The 12,723-nt window shown below is 56.5% G+C and overlaps 1 protein-coding gene across 2 annotated transcripts; it reads right to left on the bottom strand.

Moving 5' to 3' along the window:
- Window positions 1-1,518: 1,518 nt before the first annotated feature.
- Window positions 1,519-7,215, bottom strand: LOC129538082 (acetylcholine receptor subunit gamma). 2 transcript variants are annotated; one of them, XM_055398052.2, is made up of 12 exons: window positions 7,161-7,215; window positions 6,814-6,953; window positions 6,502-6,546; window positions 6,217-6,326; window positions 5,536-5,691; window positions 4,630-4,727; window positions 4,137-4,337; window positions 3,850-3,964; window positions 3,579-3,693; window positions 2,661-2,877; window positions 2,349-2,482; window positions 1,519-1,797 (listed from the first exon to the last, which is right to left on the bottom strand). In XM_055398052.2, exons 1-12 carry the CDS (start codon window positions 7,213-7,215, stop codon window positions 1,624-1,626), a joined length of 1,560 nt encoding a protein of 519 aa, XP_055254027.1. In that variant the 3' UTR covers window positions 1,519-1,623. The 2 variants fall into 2 exon arrangements, with proteins under 2 accessions (XP_055254027.1, XP_088697912.1); XM_088841786.1 differs by having other exon boundaries at window positions 7,080-7,215.
- Window positions 7,216-12,723: the final 5,508 nt, after the last annotated feature.

Consider the following 12,723-nt stretch of genomic DNA (forward strand, 5'->3'; position numbering starts at 1 on the left):
CGGCTTAGCCGAGGGCGTCCTGACTGCCTCCCAAGGTGGGCTCCGAGAAGGGCAGCCCCGAGTCACTGAGGGAGCCGGCTCTTGCTACAAATCCCGACTCCACCTGCAGTGGGGCTGCGCGATCCTGGACTCTCTCCTAACTTCCCTGACGCTGTTTCTTTGCTACTGACAAACCTTTGATATACTACTTCACGTTGCCTTGTGGATTGATCGAGATAATTAGTGTCAGGCTCTACACAAAGTAGCCCTCAATAAACGGTAGCGATTGTTCATCGTTGCTTACTTGTGCCAGGAGCTACAAAGCTCCTCTCCACCTTCGGAGGCAGAGAGGGTGAGCCACCCCAGGTGGCTGAGCTTGTAAGAGGCTTACAGGAACCAGCAGTGGTCCCTCCATCATCGAATTACCTGCTGCTCCAAATACACAGCAGTGCGTGCAGCGCACACAGACACACACGCTCTGGAGTAAACGCAATGAACCTGCTGATGAGTGATTCCGAAAGCCAGCAACCCTGGCTATTTCCGGGGTCTCGCTCCCCCGCCCCAACAATGTCCCGTCGTCAGGACACTGTAACATTTTTTTAATCTTCACCGGCACCTTTGATGCTGTGATGAAGGTAGATAGGAACTGATATCTGTGCCCATATTTACAGATGAAGACACAGATTCAGGAAGCACAAACGTGCTTGTGTCTTGTCACCAGTAGAACTCAGGGCTCAGGCTCCAGCCATACTCTAAAAGCGTGGCCTTACCGACACCTCCCCCACCCCACCTGCCCCAAAGACCAGCCAGCCTCCTTGTTTTCTAACTAGGGCCAAGGGAGTCTGGTCAGGGTCTCCTCTCAGGCTCCCTACTTCCCTCCCTAGCTCTTTCTTGTCTTAACCATCCCTTCAGACCAGTGCAAATTCCCTGGCCTTTGAGAAGAGAAGGAAGAGGCGTCCATTTTCCAAGCCATAGAACTTTCATAGAATGTCTAAGAATGGGTCAGAGTTGGGAATTCTGAACTCCAAACCTTATTTATCCACCATTGTTCTGGCAAGCCCCTCTTACTCTAGGCCCCAATTTGCCCAACCTAAACATAGGGGAATAGTGACTCTTGCTTATCTAATGCTATGAGGAGCTTTTGAGAATGAAAAGAGAATAAAACATAAAATGTTTGGTGCCTACAGCCCCCATAAAGCAGGCAGATACCATCTGGAGTGGGCTGCCTCCCTTTCAAGAGAGCATTGGCCGCCACTCTTCACTTCTATCTTGACTCCCCGCTTCAAGAGGCTGCAGAGAACTTGCAAAAGGAAAAAGAGGCCCAGGCCTGGAGGGCTAGGACCTTGTCTAGCTGGGGATAGGATAAACAGAGTCCTTAGGGTTTCAGAAGTGACAGGAGTTGACAACACTTTGCTGAAGTGAGGTAAGTGCCAGGACAAGCAAGCCAGTGCCACATGCATGCTGATTCCACTAGCACTCTGCCCACATCCCAGCCCCAACCACTCTGGGGTTCCAGCTCCGTATCTTTATTTCCCCATCTTTTCTCACATATCCCCCAGGAGTGTTTCCCAAAGAGCATACTCATGACCTCAGGAGCAGAACACAGCTGATAAGACTCCACGCGGCCAGCAGCGATCGGTCAGCTCATTCAGAGGAGGGCAGATAGGAGCGGGGGTCCCCGGGAAAAGGCAGGGCAGGCACTCGGTTGTAGTGGGCCATGAGGAAGATGCCAGCAGTGCCACAGACAAAGAGTGAGAGCATGGCCAGGAAGCAGACTCGATCCAGCACTCGGCCCACCAGGAACCACTCCTCGTTCCCCTGAGGGTGGAAGGCAGGATAAGAGATGGCAGAGGTGATACCAAGGCTGGATCTCTGGAGCATCCTTAGCCACCCAGCAGGCTTCTGCTCTTCATTTCCGCGAGCCCTTCTCACCTACTTCAGTTCTGACCCTGGCCTTTCCCATGGTTCCATGGTGCCACTCCCAATTCTACTTTTTCCATGCCATTGCCATAATGGCAAGCCACTCCAGTACTCTTGCCTAGAAAATCCCATGGATGGAGGAGCCTAGTAGGCTGCAGTCCGTGGGGTCGCTAGGGGTCGGACACGACTGAGCGACTTCACTTTCACTTTTCACTTTCACACATTGGAGAAGGAAATGGCAACCCACTCCAGTGTTCTTGCCTGGAGAATCCCAGGGACGGGGAGCCTGGTGGGCTTCCATCTATGGGGTCACACAGAGTCAGACACGACTGAAGTGACTCAGCAGCAGCAGCAGCAGCCATACCATGGCCACCCCTCTCAACCTGCCATCTCAGGTCCAAGTTTGCACACCAAGTGTGCAAACCCCACCCCACTCCCTGCTGACTTACACTGTCAAAGTGAGTCTGCTGGTGCCGGGCACGGACAATGAGGTTGCAGGCCTCCACACAGGCCTGGATGGCTGGGGCGGCCTGCTTCAGGCTGCCACACCACTCCAGGCTCTGCCCTGACTCTGGGCCTTTCTCTGTTGATGAGAAGGGGTAAGGTTGGGGAGTAGAATGGGGGAGGAACTGTCTAAAAAAATGGCCCCCGCTTTCTTAGAGACCCAGGCCCCTCTCTCCCCAACCTGGACGTTTGCCCACCCCTCATCCGCTGTGCCTGGCACCTTGGTCAACGGACGACCATCACACCGCCTGCCTCACCGAGCTTATCCAGCGCTGCCCTCACCAGCCCATTGCGCTGGCGCTGCCGGAAGAGAAGTTCACTGCGGGGCAGGCAGAGGGCCACCTCCTCCCCAGCTGTGATTGGCCACCCCGAGGAGGATCCATTCTGTAGCCGGGGCCAGGCATCCTGCACTGCCACTGGGGCCAGTGGGCGAATGTGCATCCGTAACAGCTGGGGCAAGAGCTGCAGGAACACCTGGAGAGATGTTGTGCGTGGCTTAGCCTAGTGGTCAGTAGACCTTCCTGTGTGACCAGGCTTGGGAGCAGAAGGTGACAATTGGCACAAAGAGTTCACATGATGGGGGCCCCAAGGCAGCCTGGCAGGGGCAGTGGCTTGGCCCTGCTACGGCTTACCTGTTTTGTGCCAGACACTGACACAGAGCCCCCAAACTTTTGTGCACGTCAGAATCACTGGGACACGTGTCATAAACATAGGTTCCTGCACCCCACCTCTGACCCAGGATGTCTGGGGCAGGCCTGGGAATCTGCCTTTGTAACAAGGGTCCTAGCTGACTGCTGCAGGTGGGCCGCAGCTCACAGAGGCACTGGAGCCACTTGGCCTGCGCAGAATCCTGCCTCCTCCACTTTCTTGCTGTGTGACCTCGGCTGGGCTACTTAACCTCTCTGTGCCTCAGTTTCCTCATGTATAAACCGGAGATGAGACCAATACCCATTTCACAGAAGTCTTAGGAAGGTTAAATAACTTAGTATATGTAATATGCCTACCACAGAGTAAGCACTGTATATTATTCTTGATCCATCTGGGCATGTGCTTCAAGATACACCTGGGGCCGTTTGTTGCTGAACGTGGTGGGTGAGGAATGTGCCCAGGGCCAGGAGGGCATGTGAACAGACAGGGCAGGAAGAGGCTGAAGTAGGCGAGGGTAGGGAGCTTGCCTTGCGGACCCCTCGGGCCATGGAGTGTGTGTGGGGGGACCGCAAAGACACGTTGAGTACGACCACAGCATTCACGACAATGAGGATAGTCACCACCAGGAGGAAGGTCAGGTACCTGCAGGGCGGGATAGGCAGGTGGTGGGGCTGGTTGCTTCATCCCCAGATACAAGTCCTACCCCTAGTGGCTGATTGAGGATGGTGGGGAGTGGCAGAAGGGCAGTATCCTAGAAGGCAGGAAGGATGTGGGCTCAAGCATGAGAGCCAGCCTTACTTGCTGATGAGTGGCACCGCCTGGGAGGTCTCGGGCACCTTCTTGGCCACGAGGAAGAGGAAGACGGTCTGGGCCAGGAGCACGTTGATGGCGACGGTACATTTCTGGCCCCCCGCTGCCCATGACCAAGAGGCCTTCAGAGCGGATCTCAACCTCCCCACCACGGGGCAGTCCCCTCCCCACAAGGAGTCACATGCCCCTGGTGCCAGGTCATGGTGCCATTCTGCCCTCCCTGCTCCCTGTGCCGCTGGCTGGGCCATAGGCCCCCTCCCACCAGCATTAGGTACCCTTGGCAGGAAGGAAGTAGATGAGAATGGCCACGGAGGAGATGAGGACACAGGGCGCGATGATGTTGATGACGTAGAAGAGGGGCTTGCGCTGGATGAGCAGGTAGAAGACGACCTTCTGGTGGCCTGCCTCCTCGGCGGGGGCTGCCTCGTCCAGCAGCATCTTGGCTGGCCGGTGCCGGATGGCCCACTCCCCGTTTTCTGCGGGCAGCGGGCAGGGGTGGGCACAGGGACTGGGGGCGGGCCGATCCCGGCAGCCCACGGAGCCCAGTGCCCACGGGAAGCACCACTGTGTGGGGATGGATGCTTGACGCCCCTCCCGCCAAAACCGGAGTCACTATCAATGAGGAAGATCAGCTTTGCCGGGCCTTTAAACGACATGCATTTTACGGTTTACAGGAGCTTTCACCTTGAGTGACACGGGAGGGGGCGTGGTCTCTGCATGGCCCCGCCCCCACAGCCAGGTCCTGCAGGGACCTTGGATGGAGATTACCTGTGAAGGCCTCGGGGTCGATGAAAATCCATTCGATGGTCTGACCGTCTTCCTGGCTCAGCTGCAAATTGATCTCATTGGTGCTGTAGGTCTGGGACCTGGGAGATGGGAGTGGGAAACAGGATAAATTGGAGTGTGTGTAGACTCACCCAGGAGGTCACACAGACCATTGCCTGAGGGCAACTGTGGGCAGTTTTGCCTCAAAAAGCACAGTCAAGAATTTCTGAGTTCTCCACAAAACGGCGTGAGATGGGGTGGGGCGGGGCGGGGCGGGGCAGGGAGTCTGGCTCTGGCGGTCTGGGGAAATTATAGATTTTAAGGACCAGGAAGTTGCCACCAGAGCCGAGGGTCACCCGGGGTCCCTTCCTTCCACTGCCTCCAGGGCAGAGGGGGCCAATGGTGAGAACAGGAAATACAGCCTGTACCTCTCTGATCTGTTTTTACTGAAGAGAGTCTCCCGACAGGTTCCCTTATTAAAAAAAAAAAAAAAAGACTGCTTCTCTAAAATACGGGGAACCCCTCCCACAGACCGCTGTTCCTCATTGATGGAGGAGGACACTGAAATAGCCCTGGCCTCTCCGTGGGTCTGAGGGTACAGCGGTCTAACGCGTGTGTGCACGCGTGTGTGCACGTGTGTCATGGGTGTGTGTGTGCCTTCTCGCCCACCCACCGCAGTCCCTGATCGTTGTCTTTAGCACACGGGCGGGGAAACTGAGGCAGTGAAGGAGGATGAGTGAGGGGTCTAGGGCTTAGCAGGGAGGATCGTGGGCATCTCCAGATGTCTGGGCCCCAGGGAGGTGGAGCCCGGCCCCCACCCCCGGCCAGAAGCCTCGGGTCCCCACCTGGCCAGGGCCCCTCTTTGATCCGCTCAGAGAACCCCCCACCCCCGTGCGTGGGCCTCCTCACTGGAAGATGAGGGAGCAATTCTGCCAGTCGAAGGGGAAGTAGGTGACAGAAACAGGGCAGGAGGAGCGGAAGATGGCCGGCGGCAGCCAGTACACACAGCCGTCAGGAGACACGAGCACGTTGCAGTAGAGGGCCACCTCGAACACGCCGTCCACGCTGCACAGAGGTCAAGTTGTGGGGCTGGGGGCCCGCGCCCCAACAGTCCCTGCTAGACTGAGACACCACCCCAACCCTGTCTGACCAGTCCTCTGCCCGAGTGGATGGGGCGCGGGGACACCAACCCTTCCCGGCCACCATACCCCTGCCTGGTCCCCCGCTACCCCAGCCTCGGGGAACACTGTCTCCCCCAACAACCTCCTGCAACACCCACCCTGCAAGGCTCCCTAACCCCAGCTCTCCTCCGTACGGGTCATGACCGCTACCAGTGGTGGTTAAGCTCCCCACTTGTCCTGTGCCTCCCGAGGGAGCTGTCCTTGTACCCACAGTAGCGGGGAGAGCAGCCACCCAGGCGGCCCAGCCCTGAGGCGGTGGAGCTGGGGCTGGATCAGTGCTGCTGGTTCCCGGGCCCCACCCTTAGTCCCCACACCCGGCGCCCTCAGGGGCCCCAGCTGCACCCTCTGTTCACGGGTCTCTTCCCAGAGGCTTCCTTGTCCCTGCCCTGCCTGGGTCCCCCCTCCTCACTTGTTCTCCAGCACGATGTCTGGCCGCCACACCATGGTGGATGGCACCCGCAGCACCCACAGGCCGCCGTAGTCTTGAGGGTCCCAGCGAAGCCGGTAGTCACACCACTGCTGCAGGGGGAGGGGCTGCCAGACCCCATCCCAACCCCGGGAACCGGACCCCCTCCCAGGGCGGGGAGTGCAGAAGAGGCAGGATGGGGTGGGAGGGAAACAGGCATCTCTAAGGGGCCTCGGGGGCCCAGAGTGGGGCTGATGGAAGGAGGAGGGCAGTCTAGCAGCTTCTTACCATTTCTATCCAGACGTTGGTGGTGAGGGCCTCCTCTCGCTCATTCTGGGGGTGCAGAACAGAGGGCAAAGCCCCTATCATGGACTGACTCCTCATATGTCCCTACAAGACCCCAGCTTCTTGGGCAGCCCCCATGGGAGTCAGCCAGCTCCCTGGTGGGCTGCCCAAGCCCTCTTTCTCTCCCTTGTGGGCCCTGCCTGCTCCTGCCTGCTGGATCCACCCCTTCACTCCCCAGGGGGTCCCACGGGAGCAGTGGGCTGTCATCCCTTCCCCCAGCCCCCAACACACACACACACACAGGCCTGTGCTCACCAGGGAGATGAGGTTGGTGAGGGTGAGCTTCAAGCTGACGTTGACCACGTCCGAATCGTGCTCGGCGGGCCTCAGGTGGGGGTTGTAGCCTTGCATCAGGTCCCCGAGCAGACGCTCCTCCTGGTTCCGGCTCTCGGCCCCTGAAGCAGACAGCGGTGAGCCTGGGACATGGCCTCTGGGGCAGATCAGGGCAGGGGGCGGGCCACGGGAGGGGGTTATATGGAGAAGTGGGGAGCTGAGGGGTGCGGGACAGGCCTCAGTAGCACCCCTCCCCAGATCCTCTGTCCCCTGAGGCCTTGGGCTTCTGCTCCCAGCCTCCTCAGGCCCCAGACCCCCTGTGTCCACACCCAGGCAGACAGCCAGCAGCGACAGAAGGAACAGTGGCCTCTGGCCCCAGTGCATGGTGCCACGGTTCTCCGCAGGGACGGGATAGGACTGCAGTTCCCCCCAGGGTTGGGGGTGCAGCCTCCAGGGCTCATGTAACAGCCCACATTCTCCCACCCCAAGCCACCCCGGCCAGACCAGCCCAACCCCGTCAGCTGTCTGACCACAGCTCTGTCAGCTGTCCCCGTGTGGACACAATGCTGGGCTCAGATTACCCAGGGTGGGGAGGACAGAGGGGCTCCATCTGCCCAGACCGTCCGGCCTCCATCCCCACTCTCAGGCTCAGTTGACCCAGTCCTCTGTCCGTGTTCCGGCCGGGGGCTGAGGACACAGCTGGGGATAGATGAGCATGGGACAGAAAGGCGGAGCATTGAGGAAGGGTCCCGATTGGGGCTCCCTCCTCCTGCACCCTCCAGCCTGGTCAGGATTTGGGGAGGTGGGAAGGCTGATGGGTAAACACATTTGGTGCTTGACTTTCTGTGTCACATGGTTGAGGTCCCCAAACCTGAACGTAAATGAGAGCACCAGGTGTCGGGGTCCCCTGGTCTCTGAGGCAGGGAACTCGGATCTGGTGAGCTTTAAAGGAATTAGGACCAAGGAAGATTTGGGACACAGGCCCTAGGAAATAGGACAGTCCCTGAGTAGGGGCTCCTTAGTGGGGCCTCAGCATCTGTGAAATCATCCACTCATGGAGTCCCCAGCTTGTGGGGGCACATAGCGAGGCCAGGGGGACCCAGGGATAAGCCTGAACTGCTCATGGGAACTCATGGTCCAAGGTGGGGGCAGACAGGCAAGATGAAGGTGGTGGCCCCTGTAGAGTCTGATGAGGGGACCCAGAGGGCCCATAAGGGCTTCCCTTATAGCTCAGTTGGTAAAGAATCTGCCTGCAATGCAGGAAACCTGGGTTCGATCCCTGGGTGGGGAAGATCCCCTGGAGGAGGAAATGGCAACCCACTCCAGTATTCTTGCCTGGAGATCCCCATGGACAGAGGAGCCTGGCAGGCTACAATCCACAGGGTCTGTAAGAGTCAGACACAACTTAGCGACTTAACCAACCAACCAAGAGGTGCCAGAAAACCATGCTGCGGATTGTGGTCAGCGGGAGGGTGGGCTGAGGCTGATCGAGGCGCCGAGGGCCTCGCTGCCAGTGAGCCACCTGTCCTCTGACCGGCTATTCCCAGCAGACAGCTCAGCGAGACCCAGTAGGCAGGCAGGTTCCCAGACGCCGCCCGCCCACCCGCACGCTGAGGGAAGGGCGGGGGAGGTCTCTGAGGGCTGGAGAGAAGGCACCATCAGAGGATGTGTTCCCCTCTCCCCAAGCGAATGGCGTCTTTGGCTGTTTCAATGTGTGACAGTGAAACAGAAGTCAGCCCATGTGCCCCATCCTTGGAGATCCAGGTGAGGTTGGCTCAGGTGAGGGCCAACAAGGCCCTCCCGACCTTGCCAGGACTTTGGAGTCAGGGGAAAACAGTAGTTGCCCCTGCCTTCCCTGAACTATCTCGATCTCGCATTTGGTCCTGCTCTGGACCCTGCGCTCGGTTTTCCTGGATGACCCTGTCCCCAACCCGAAAAGCTTCCCTCTCACCACGCATCTAGGTGTGTAGCCCACTTTCCCTGGAGTTTACAAAGCCAACGACTCCTTTTCCCCACTTCACCCCCAGTCCCCCCTAAACTCAATTCTGTCACCTGTTTTGCAAAGCAGTATCTCCTCTTCTCTGTGCAGTGCTAAGTTGCTACCGTCATGTCTGACTCTGTGATCCTATGGACTGTAGCCCCTCAAGCTCCTCTGTCCATGGGATTCTCCAGGCAAGAATACTGGAGTGGGTTGTCGTGCCTTTTCTCCAGGGGATCTTCCTGACCCAGGGATCGAACCAATGTCTCTTAGATCTCCTGCATTGGCAGGCGGGTTCTTTACCACTAGCGGTACCTGGGAAGCCCATCTCCTTCTCTCTGCCCACCTCCAAGACGATGCTTTGCCAAAGATCATTAATGGCTTCTTCCCCATAATCATGGACCACCCTCCTCCACCACCCCCAGGCATAGATGGTCAGCTGATTCTCAACATTTCTTTCTTCCCTACAAGTGTCTGGGAAGGAAAAGGAACACTCTGGAGAGTGACTTCATTGTAGTAGGAACTGTACCTCCTTCTTCTGGATGCAGATTTTAACTCCCTTTTCTCTGCTCTGGGAGGTCTGCTTGGTGATCTTGGGGCATCTCTGAGGAGTGGCAGTTTCTGCCCTGGAGGTGTTAAGGTAGGGGTATGCGAACCATTGGACTTCCCTGGTGGCTCAGTGGTAAAGAATCCACCTGCCAATGAAGGAGACTTGGGTTTGATCCCTGGGTCAGGAAGATCCCTTGGAGAAGGAAATGGCAACCCACTCGAGTATTCATGCCTTGGAAATCTCATGGACAGAGGAGCTTGGCGGGCCACAGTCCACAGGGTTGCAAATAGGCAGACACAACTTAGAGATTAAACAACAACAGTTTCAGTTCAGTCACTCAGTCGTGTCTGACTCTCTGCGACCCCATGGACTGCGGCATGCCAGGCCTCCCTGTCCATCATCAACTCCCGGAGTTTACTCAAACTCATGTCCATTGAGTCGGTGATGCCATCTAGCCATCTCATCCTCTGTCGTCCCCTTCTCCTCCTGCCTTCAACCTTTCCCAGCATCAGGGAACAACAGCTTGGAATCCGTTAAGAGAAAGCCTCCTGTAGTCCTCACTCACTGTCTAACAACTCTGCCACCTTCTCCTCCAGAGGCCGGAAAAGCAAAATGCTCATCTCCCAGGCTCCCTTGCAGGTGGGGCGGCCATGTGATGACCTCTTGACCAATGGGGTTTCTGTTGAAGTTAGCTAAGAGGTTTCAGCTTTTTCTTCTCGCTAAAAGGGTCAGAAAAGGCTGACCCCTTTCCTGCTGAAGATGATGTGAAGTACGGAGCTGTGGCAGTCAAGGTGCTACCCGAGACTTCAGGCTGGAGGACAAAGTCAGCACGTGAAGGAGGGAGGGCTGGGCAGAGAGCACAGAGCCAGGTCCCTCACAGCTCTGTGGGGCAGCTGAGCCGGGGGAGCAGCTGACGTCTCGAGATTCTTCCCATATGAGAAAGAGGAATCCTTGATGTTTAAGCAATGAGTCTTAGGGATTTTCTGTTCCTTACAGGCCAGCACATTTTCCTGATGGATTTATCGCCCTTTGAGAGAGGGTGGGTAGCTGTGCTGGCCTGGGGAAAGTGCGTAGGGACTCCCTCTAGCTTCATGGGGAGCTGGCCCCCTGTGGGTGTGACTTCCTGGAGAGGGAAAGAGATGGAGTTCCATGTCACCTGGAGGGTGGACCAGTCCTGACAGCACCCTGGGGCTGGAGTGTTGGGCGAGTGGGTGCTGTTGGGGGACCCACTGTGACCCTGAGAACCTGCTCAAGAGGCATCCTTAGTCGGGCGGGGCATTTGGGGGTTGCGGCTCAGTTGGTAAAGAATCCACCTGCAATGTGGGAGACCTGTGTTCAATCCCTGGGTTGGGAAGATGCCCTGGAGAAGGGAAAGGCAACCCACTCCAGTACTCTGGCCTGGAGAATTCCATGGGCTGTATAGTCCATGGGGTCGCAAAGAGTCGGACACGACTGAGCAACTTTCACTTCACTTATCCTCTAGAAGGTTTATAGTCAGCCACCTGAGCAGGCCTTGCTACTGGACTGTGTAAGACTTGCTGCAAACAGAGCCACCATGTGGCAGAGAGAAGCAACAACAGTGGTTGAGGGATCTGATTTCAGCCTTTCTGCCTTCACACATCTGAGTGGGCTTCCCAGGTGGCTCGGTGGTAAAGCATTGCAGGAGACGCCAGAGACACGGGTTCGGTTCCTAGGTTGGGAAGAACCCCTGGAGTGGCAACTCACTCCAGTATTCTTGCCTGGAGAATTACCATGGATAGAGGAGCCTGGAGGGCTGCATTCCAGAGTCAGACACGACTGAGCACACACACACTATTTAGACATCTCTGTGAGTGAGACGGAAACTGTTCCTGAGTTGGTGGCCAATTCCAGAGAAGACCCAGACTCTTTGCTCATCTGAAAGGAGTAAGTCTAAGCTAGTTTTCCTATTGAGAGGGGGAAAAAACTAAAGATTTGTACCTTGAATTTTTGGAAGGTTCATATTGGACAGCAGAAGTAAGTAGGGTCAGTTTTTATTTTAAATGATTTCTCTTCTCTTCAGTTTCATGGAAAGACTAAACATCTTTCCTTCTATATGCCTGAGCTCATGAGGTCACTGATTCCCTCTGAGGGACGTGGGCTCAGCTGTGAGTCTCAAGCCTGCACATCAAGGAGGCGAAGAATCGGGTTTTCCAACCTGCCTCAGTCCCCTCTCAGTTACCACGCCAGGCCTGGATGTAGAAGGCCCCTGTGAGCTCCCAGGGGCCGGTTCTCGGTGACTGAGGCCCACACATGAGGAATGAGATAAATAGCCACCACTTAAATTTGCAGGATACATGTAACTACTGTGACTCCTACTAGCAAATTTGATCTTCAGAACACCTCATGAGCCGGACTTAAGACACACTTTGCAAATGAGAAAACTGCAGCTGAAAGGTGAGGGGTGGTTGGCCCAAGGTCACACTGCTAGTGTAACGAACCACCCCCAAACGTTGTCTGTCGACACAATAGACATTTACTGTCTCACACAGTTTCTGAGGGTCAGGAATCCAGGAGCAGTTGAGTGGGTGGTCCTGGCTCAGAGACTTTCAGGTTCATCTGAAGGCTCCACTGTGACCAAAGGGGCCCCCTTGGCTGGAGGATCCACTTCTGAGGTCACTCACAAGGCTGTTGGCCGGAAGACTCAGTTCCTTGCCACGTGGACCTCTCCACTGGGCTGCTCCTCACACCAGCTGGCTTCCCCAAAGTCAGACAGCCAGCTGACCATGAGTGAGAGTGTAAGAGCAAGTGAGCAAGAATGTGCTGTGATGCCTTTCACCATCTCCCCTCAGAAGGGGCACACCATCACTTCTGCCTCAGTCTATGGGTCACAGAGACCAATCTCAGTACCGTGTGGGAGGCACCACACAGGGTGTGAGTACCAGGAGATGGGGGTCCCTGGGCTGTCCTGGAGGTAGGCGACCACACAGAACCATATCCTCAAAGAATTTGGCCCTTGGGATAGGATTGGTGGGGGATCCCTTTGGGGTAGAGTTGTCAGATTTAGTCACATGTAGCAAAATAAAATACAGCGTTCCTAGTTAAATTTGAATTTCAGAGAGACAATGAATCATCTTTTTTTTTTTTGTATATGTACGTCCCAAGTCTTGCCTTGGCACCCTTACTTTGGGAGGAGGAATAAGTACCCGTCCCTGGGGGGATGGCTGAGTCCCGAGGCTTTCTGATGGTGCGTCCGACCTGAGCTGGACAGGCTGACCTCTGGCTTCCGTGGATGCTGAACCTGACCTTTTCACCCCTGTCCTCAGCTTCCCAGAGGGACCCAGAGTGAGTGGCTGAGGCTTAAAAACCTGGGGAAAGGCCATTCTGCAGTCTTGAGGCTCCCATG

This window comes from Moschus berezovskii, chromosome 2, assembly GCF_049115385.1.
Source record: "Moschus berezovskii isolate FMDL1 chromosome 2, NW_MosBer_1.0, whole genome shotgun sequence".
Classification (NCBI taxonomy): Eukaryota; Metazoa; Chordata; class Mammalia; order Artiodactyla; family Moschidae; genus Moschus; species Moschus berezovskii.

Excerpts from the sequence above, each read along its gene's own strand:
- LOC129538082 (XM_088841786.1), bottom strand. The coding sequence starts at position 7,215 with ATGCACTGGGGCCAGAGGCCACTGTTCCTTCTGTCGCTGCTGGCTGTC. Across the intron at positions 4,338-4,629 it reads CGACCCCGAGGCCTTCACAG|AAAACGGGGAGTGGGCCATC; the intron begins GTAATCTCCATC and ends CGCTGCCCGCAG. Across the intron at positions 3,965-4,136 it reads CTACTTCCTTCCTGCCAAGG|CGGGGGGCCAGAAATGTACC; the intron begins GTACCTAATGCT and ends GGTCATGGGCAG.